The sequence below is a fragment of the Meleagris gallopavo genome, chromosome 2, assembly GCF_000146605.3.
Source record: "Meleagris gallopavo isolate NT-WF06-2002-E0010 breed Aviagen turkey brand Nicholas breeding stock chromosome 2, Turkey_5.1, whole genome shotgun sequence".
NCBI lineage: Eukaryota > Metazoa > Chordata > Aves > Galliformes > Phasianidae > Meleagris > Meleagris gallopavo.
The window spans coordinates 15,515,488-15,524,296 of NC_015012.2; the positions used below are offsets into that span (position 1 = coordinate 15,515,488).

The 8,809-nt window shown below is 40.0% G+C and overlaps 1 protein-coding gene across 1 annotated transcript; it reads right to left on the reverse strand.

Annotated features, from left to right (window-relative positions):
- Positions 1-2,421: 2,421 nt before the first annotated feature.
- Positions 2,422-6,333, reverse strand: LOC104909561 (follicle-stimulating hormone receptor; the record flags this gene model as incomplete). The annotated part of the gene is made up of 1 exon (XM_019612628.2): positions 2,422-6,333. A coding segment is annotated over one exon (1,260 nt), but the record flags the coding sequence as incomplete, so codon positions are not given.
- Positions 6,334-8,809: the final 2,476 nt, after the last annotated feature.

Sequence of the window (8,809 nt, forward strand, 5' to 3'; positions counted from 1 at the left end):
GGTCTAGGCAAGTTGGCTCTGCTGAGGAACATAGGATGCTAGTGCAGGTAATGTAAATACTCTTTATAGTCCCTGTGCCAACTTGAAATTTTGGTACTGTATTATGCAAGAGGACATACGTAGAGACAGCAAAGTAGGGTGAATCCTGTTTTAGTGCCAATTTTGGTCCAGGAAATTTAAAAAAGAGAAAGAAAAAAGAAAGGCTTTGGGCCTTCCTTGAAGTGATGTCAGGCAGTGTTGGAGGAATGTGGAGGCCCATTGAAAGCTGCCCTAGTTTGGCTTTACTTTTCTAATTTTTGATGGCCCCCACTTTCTCTGACTTTTCACTAGGAAATGCCTCCTGCTGCCAAGGCATCTGTGGCATGAGGGAAAGAAAACTCTGAATCACCTGTGTAAAAAATCAGTTTTTTTCCAACAAAGTCCAGGGAATCTGCAGCAGGCAGGGAGGGGAATCTGTGTCTCACCCTGATTTATTGATGTCGGCTGCCTCAAACAGAGACTCCTTCAAAGCAGAACATTTGAAACTTGGCCAAGGGTTAGTTATCCTCACAGCAATCACTCAAAAAATAGCTAAAATAGCAAAGAGAAACTGGAAAGCAACATAAAAAGACAAGTTCACTCTGTACGGAGTGAACAATGAGCAGACTTTTGAACTTCTCGCTGCTGATTTCTGAAGCAATACTTCTGAGGAGCAGGTATTCTGCTAATAGAGGATGGCAGGTAAAGCAGAGCATTGCTGGGCACAGACAGCATGAACCACTTATCCTGGGAAGAACCAAGATGGGGAAAAGCTGAGGCAGATGTTCAGGGCTGCATGCCTGCCCATACAGCTTGGGCAAGAAAAGAATTGGGCAAGCTAAAAGAATCAGACCAGAACTCACAAGAAGTACACTGAATTGCAGTGCAAAGGAGACTGGTAATGGTGCTGTCTGTAGCCTGTATGGCACCTAATGCAACTGCTCTCCTTTTCAGAGTCAGCATATACAAAATATTTATATTGTATATTACATTTCTGTGGCAAACTCCATGATACCTAGTGTCCAGGGATGTGCCATCTTCCTCTGAGCACTGAGTGACTCGTGATCTTTACATAAAGCCTGAGCCTGGGTTGTGGCTGTGTTGTGTGCTGTTTGATAGGAGTTTGACCTGATCTGTAGAGGGTCTGCTGAGGTGACCGGAAAAGCATGTGTAAGTCAGAATTCCAGAAATACGGTGCTACTATGAGCTAAGTGCTAGAAATTGTAGTTAGGATATGGTGATTGTTATTTTCTTCTTTATGTAATAACACATCTCTAATTATAACCACAAGCTGTGACCACCCCTCACTCTACCAAGGAAACCTAATGAATCTCTGTAGTGGCCAACCCCTGACTGGAACTTCATTTTAAATTTCTCTCTCCATAAGATTTTCCCATGTGCATTCCTATTGTTTGTTGCTTAGGAGCTGCATTCATCCAGAATGGCCCCATTAGTGCAGAATTTTAGCACTGGATCTTAAGAAGACTCAACAAAAAAGTCTATCTTGCTCTGTCCTGCACTTCAGTCTTTCACTCACCCACAAATTCAGTACATTCCGATCTTTGCACTGTTCTCCTTGTGTCCTTGTTAATTTTTATGGCTCTTTTTTTCGTGTGGATACATTTGTCTGCTGGCGTTGAGGTTGAGGTAGCAAAGATTCAGGTGACATATGGCAAAAGACATATGAGACAGAGAAATAATTACAAATTTTAGTTACAGTAAAGCTAAGTGAAGCATTCATCTGTTGTATTAGACTTGGAAGCACATTTGTCTCACCCAGCATTATTTCTCTTGGAAAACTGATGCTTTACAAAAGGTTTTCAATGGATGACAGAAGAGAGGGAGTTCTCTGCATTTTTAAATGCTTGAAATCCATTCCTGAGTACTTTCATCCCTAATTAAAGGTCACCTACTGGTTTCAGAACAACTGTTAATGAAGAGTTTAATTATCCAGATGACAGCTGTAAAATCCTGCTCCTGTGCATGAATATTTTAAAGAAACAAGGCCCAAATTTTCAAATATGTGTCTGCAGCTAACTTTGACTAAAAGCTCACTCTGAAGAAGAGTTTGCATGCAATTCACGTTTGCAATATGTAATGGGAGATTACACGTGCTCAAATTAAGAATGCAAACATGTGAGGAGGTTTGCCTTTAGTTACCTGACCGTTTGAACTGGATGCACCTTCCTTTTCTGTTCTGTCTTTCCAGGAGGAGGAGGGGTAGTCAGATTATTCCCCAAGGATAAATCATTTTGCATTATTAACTCTTCTCAACAACAAAGCTGCATAAATTAAATGTAAGATTATCTGCTGTGTCCTCAGTGGAATGATTAGGAGGGAATCTACAGAAAAGAAATGTGGTCAGATGATTTGCAGGCTTGCTAAATAGGATGCAGAGCCTCATCCTGCATTCCTAACAAGCTCAAATGTAGACCTGCCTTCTAATGAGCAAACCCTGGTTGGCATATCTGTGCAACCCCCAGAGCAAATGCTGTAAAGAAAATGGCTCACAGTTCATTTTCTCTACTGAGTCAGATTTTTGCTTTTATTGATGCTTTTGACTAGCTGCTCCCATTACTTTTACCCGTGGTGGCAATGTTCATGCTGTGACCTTTAGCCTATCGAGGTAGTGACCCCATTTCTCACTACCCATCACAACTCCAGACATGTGCTTCCTGGGGAGGTCAGGGAGGGGCTCCTCTCGAGGTACATGCCTGAAGGAGAGATGCTTCTATCAGGCAGATGAAGTTCATGGTGTCCCCAAAGGCAGCAAATTCACTTTCAGCACAATCTATGTCATCTTGACAGTGGCACTAGGAGAGCAAAGGCAGACATACTTCTATAACTGGGCATTTTCTAGCGTTGGTGGAGACTGAAATACAAGGGTCATGTAAGGCAAATTTGCACTAGCAGTGTGGCATCTGGGACTGCTTTCAGATTCCATGAAATGTAAATCTAGTTAAAACAGAGAAGAAAAAAAAAGTTTAATAGAAAAGATATGTTCATATAGTTTTTTTTGTATTCTCTGAAATACTCTCTCCACCCTTGAGTTGGTCTACTTGCCATTTTGGGCCCTGTGCTCAGTCCATTCAAACCAGTTAAATGTTATCCTGGTGCTTGCAATGAGTTCACGCTCAGCTCGTGTTCCAAGTGGTCTCCAGCATACCACTGTCCTTCTGTTTGTTCAACACTTGCATTCCTTTTTTATCTTTCTCTGTGTGAGTCTATGTGTTACTGGAGGTTGATGGGGCTGGGAGAGATGACCAGGTCTTAGCCTTGCTTAGTGATCTATCTACTTACACAGTGCAGTGACACAAGCTGTGTCACACCCAGGAATTCTGGATGACAGCCCAAAGCAGCAGCTCTTTCTGAGTGGATTATGCCATCCCAAATCCTTGAAGGGTAGAGAGGAAAACCAGAAGACATTACAATATTGTCAGTTGTCAGATGGTTTGTGGAGCAAGCTGGCAGTGGGCTTCAAGTTAGAATAACTTACAAGGCTTTCCTTTGTGCCAGAGAAAACAAAGACTGTTTCCTTGCTACTCATGGCTCATCTCTTGCGCGCTGAACAGAAGACTGAACTTATAGTTGACTGGCACTTGTAGTACCAGTGTCAGAGATTCCAAGCCTTGGTTGTTAGAAGGGGAAACAGATGATTGTCTCATCCGAGAAGAGTAATTTCTATATATTGAATAGTTTAAATATATATATATTAAATAATTAAAACTTAAGTTCTATCAATAGTTTGTGTCTTACAACATAGGAAATGAGAACTAATGGAAAAGATTTGTTAAAAGAAGGACATGTGAGTGCTGCAAAGATACGTATTTAACAAGTTTCAGACATACATATCTTTCTGTGCTTCCTTAACTCTCTGAGAGACTGCAGGTTTTTTCATTGTGGAGACTTTCATCAGGCAAGTCTCATTCATAGGTCACAGTGACCCAATTGTGGAGGCTGTGCTGCATAAATGGAACTCTCCAGATAAGCAGTAACGTTAATTGCTTACTTCATCAGCATATCTCTGACCGTACAGTTGTTCTCAAGGCACTTTGTTTTGATATTGGTTTTATTAAAATGGATTTCAGAATGGAAAATGCAAAATAGTTTAAAGATTACACACATAAAACACATTGTTCAGTGGTGAGAAGAAACCAACAGGCTTTTTGGGCATTGCAGGCATGAATAAAATACATATTGCATTTTTTTTCTTACACTGCTTTTTCAATTAAAAACAAAACAAAACAAACAAAAAAAGAAACAGCCACAAACAGCTACCTTGAAAGCAGCTATAACAGGACCAGTGTCCCATGAAGGGGATGGTACAGACCTGCAATGCCTCTTACAGTCTTGAAGAGTACTCATTGCCTCACCTTGCTGTACTCAAGGGATCCAGCCCTGCAAAAGAGATTTTAACCCAACTTTATTAAATCAAATTGAGAAATGATTATTATGAGGGATTCCTTCTGCTCTTTTTCTTCCTCTCTTGTCTTAGAAACAAAACTTAAGCTAAACAAAACTGTTAGAAATTCATATGAAATCTGATTCTTTGGGCCCACCTGTCTCAATCAACACAGTCGTAGGAGGGCATTAAACTGGGCTTCTGTCTCCTGTAATCTCAGAAGATACGGTTAATGAAAAAAGCTATTTATTTGTCATTCTTCCAACACGTTTCACAGGCAACAAAAATAATTCCACTTTTTTTTTTCTTTCCCTTTTGACCACGTATAAACATTACTTCATTCTCAGTAAGCAGCTGACATCTTTCTAGGCTGAGGGCAATCTCTGCCTGTATAGTAGGAGATATGCATTTATAAGCTCATTTATTTCCGGACACAATTCTACAAGGACACTTTGACATATACTGCAGCTTCGTTCTTTGTCCTTCAAGAAGTAATGAAGATGATGTGTCATCTCTGATGATGAACAAAAAAGCAAAGTGGAAATAGAAATGTTTTCTCATAAAAAATAAGTTTGCATGCTACGTCGAAGTCATTATTCAAATAGTTGAAAGTGATTATCACACTGCTTCAGACACAAATTCATGCAAGCATTTCAGTTCAAGTGATTCAGAGGAACCAGTGAATAAATAGTCCCATCACTGTTTTTTGATGTGGTAGGGTAATGGCCATTTCTTGTGTGGAAATTATGAGCAGATGAGGAAGTCTCTGTTCTGTAAATCTGGGCTTGCATTTCACAGCAACCAAACTTGCTCAACAGAATGAAGAAATCCCTGCGAAAAGTCTTTGTGAAAATGGCATAGAGGAAAGGGTTAGCACAGGAATTAATAGGGTAAAACAAAACCAGAAGGATCTTAGATTTGGAGACCGTGATGAGGGGAACCCTGAGTGAAGCTGATATTGCAAAAAAAGATATTGGTGCCATGCAGAGGAAGTCTGTGAAGATCAATATAGCCATGCGCTTGGCAATTTTGGTGTCACTGTTTGAAGAGATAACATTGGGGTTTCTCACAGTAAAGTAGATGCAGATGTAGCAGATGCAGATGATCACAAAAGCGAGTACATTCAACACTAAAAGAAATATAACATAAGCCTGAGAAAACGGTGTTTCTATATGCATGGGCAAACAGATGCTGACTTTCATGTAGCTGCTGATGCCAAATATGGGAAGAAGTGCCACCGTGAAAGCAAACATCCAGCCAAAAATCATTATGATCACAGCATGCCGAAGTCGAACCTTGCGGTCGAGTTGCATGGCATAGGTAATGGTATGCCACCTTTCCAGAGTTATCACAGTCAGCGTGTAGACTGAGAGTTCACTTGCAAAAACAGTAAAAAATCCTGCAGCATTGCATCCTGCCCCAGTTTGCCAGTCTATGGCATAGTTGTAATACTGGCTTTTGGTCTGGATATCTACTGATGCAATAAACAACAGATAGATACCTATGCAGAGATCTGCAAATGCAAGATTGCACATTAGAAAGCGAGGTACAGTGAGTTTGTATTGACTGCTTATTAAAATAATGAGGACAGTGGTGTTCCCAGTGATAGCTAAAATGTTGATAAACCATATCAGAACTCTCAGAACGTTGTATCCCATGATATCTTCACAGGGATTGAAGGCATCAGGTTTGGGTGAGCAAGCCACATTAATGACTTCGTTGCACAAGCCATAGTCGAATTCGTTTTCTGCAGGGCCAAAACGTGTGCCATAATGGGAAATATAATCTTCAGCTGCAGATCGTTTGTGTTTCTTTTTGCCAGTCTGCTCATCAAGGTCTTGCTTAGCCTGAGATATGCTACATATTGGGTATAATTCTGTGCTGAAATTAATTAAAAAAAAAAAAAAGAGCAGTTATAAACTAAGAGACACAGCGTGAGGCTCACAACAAACATATCACAAACATCAGCAGTTCTGTTCTTCTGGTTAGCTGATTATAAAGGTTTGCCTGGAACTTGAAAGCAATAGACTGATAGGTCCCTACTAATACAACATTACTGTAAATTAATTTTAAAACATATGGGAATGAAATCCTGATATTTGCCTTACTAACAATATTTTGATGCAGTTATTCACCTGGACAGAGTAAGAAGCCTCCCTTATTTCAACTCAATTTCTCACATAACCTGTCATTGAGAAGGTGATTCTGCATGGGGAAAACACATGATGATGAAGTCCTACATAACACTGGACTCTGAAGAATCAATTCAGTGTTGCCCATAAGGAAAGGAGTCTGTATAACCAGAATCACTCCCTTGTTCATCAGTATTACTCTTGAATTTCCTTTTTCCCGAAGTTTTTGGCAGTCAGTGTGTCATACTCAATATCAGAATTCCTTCAGGGCACAGAGCATCTGCAGTGTGTGCTGTTCATTGTAAGTATCTAATATCATATTTGTCACTGGCCATTAAAGCAAATAAATAGCATGAATCAAGCAGGGTTTTCAGATAATCTCTGAAAGAACAGATCACAGATAAAAACAGTAGACTAGGCAGAATATTTTGCTTCAACCACACTTTTTCAAGGAAAGTGAAGCGAAAAGAAGGACTGAAGGGAAGCCTTCACTTCCACAACCAACATTGTTAGAATCGTTTGAGTTTTTTTTCATGTTTTTAGAATTTTCAGTAGGAGAAAAATAGGAGAAGTTTCAAGAAAAAAAATTCTTTGAATGTTCTTTCTTTTTTTTTTTTTGGTTACTTTGTGTTTGGCTTTATTTTCTAGAGGATTAATTTTAAACCCTTCTCCATGCATAGACCAAGGGAAGAAACAAATGTTTTACAAATGTTTTATCTGAAAAGATCGGATCCATCAAGGTAAGAAATATAAAAAAATATGTTAGCAAGAAATAAAGGCCTTAAATAACTGTTTCTCCTAGAACATCAAAGTTTTGCTGTTCCAGAAACTTACATCCATAGGTTTGCACAAAGGTGGATCAAATTTAATTTGAATAATCAAATAAAACAGTTGACAGTGTGTTGAAAGCCAACAGAGCAGTTCTGCTCTGCCTACTTTCACTTACTGGTAGACAGCAAATTTGGTGTCTGTTTTCCAGCACGGGACCACAGCTTAACTCCCATTTTGGCTTTCTATTTAAGCTGGTTTGAAATGGTTAAACAATGAGCAGTAGGTTAAAAGCTAGAATTCTCTTTGGTAATCTAATTTTACCCTTTGACTTAGTGCACTTATTCCATCTTCAAAAGAATCGAGTTTCAAAGGAAGAAAGAAAAACTAACGCAAGTCCAGCACCAGAAGGCGAGAAGCGTTTCCTATGAGGTTCTGCTGTTATTAATATTTTTTATCTTGCCTGTCAACTGAGGCAGAAAGCCGATTTCCTGGGAGGTCAAATATGCACTGTGGAGGTCACAGCTGCAATAGCAAGGCATTACTTTCTGTTCCCCTGTGTTCTATTTGTGTAAGGATGAGTGAGGGGCCCAGCGTGTTGATCGATATATTAACGGTTCTCTAGCTGAAAGAGACTGTATGCTTCTGAGGAGAAATAATGGGGGAGAAAGTCATTCAGTTTTGAGTGTAACAAGCACTTGAGGGCATAAAAGCTATTGCAGCTCCTGGGTTTAGTAAATGAATTGAAGGAAGTGTTCTTATCCAATCATTTCTCAGCTATGAGTTAAAAATAAGCCATTTCCTAAATTATGGAGACTGCCTAGAGCTAGCACCATCCCACAGATAAGACAGCTATGTAAGGCTAGTGAAACATTTCTGATTATTATTATTTATTCATTCCTGAATTATTTAACACACAGAGGTCTCAAATAGAATCAGGCTCCCACAGAGTTCGCTGCTCTGTTTGCTTTGAGGATGGGCAGCAAAGGGCCTCCTGGCTGCTTCCTTGCACCGTGAGCACTATGATGGGCAGCTGCAAACTCTCAGGGGAAAGAAAAGCCATCACCTGGTACTGACTGCCCTGAGATATTTGCCCTTTGTGCTCTCAGAGCAAAAATTCAAAACACTGTTGGCAAGGGACAGGGCACGTATCATAACACAGTTCATTTATTTGGGCTATTTGTAAACCTCGGCTGCTGCTTAACTTGTTTTACTCAAGTAAACATCCTGAAAAATAAACCAGAGAAAGGATAACTGAAAGAATAACTGAAAGAATAACATTAAAATTGGCATGGCACTCTGACAAAAACAGCAACGTTTGTGCAAGCAGTTATTTCATGCAGTCCATCTGGATCTGGTGACAGCAGGATCTTTCGTGCTAAGAAATGCACTCAGCAGAATAAAAAGTCCAGGTCTCGGTTCTGCACTGGGCCCTACCTCAAACCAACCATCCTTACCAAGGAGTGACATCAAGTGAGTAGTGAGCAAC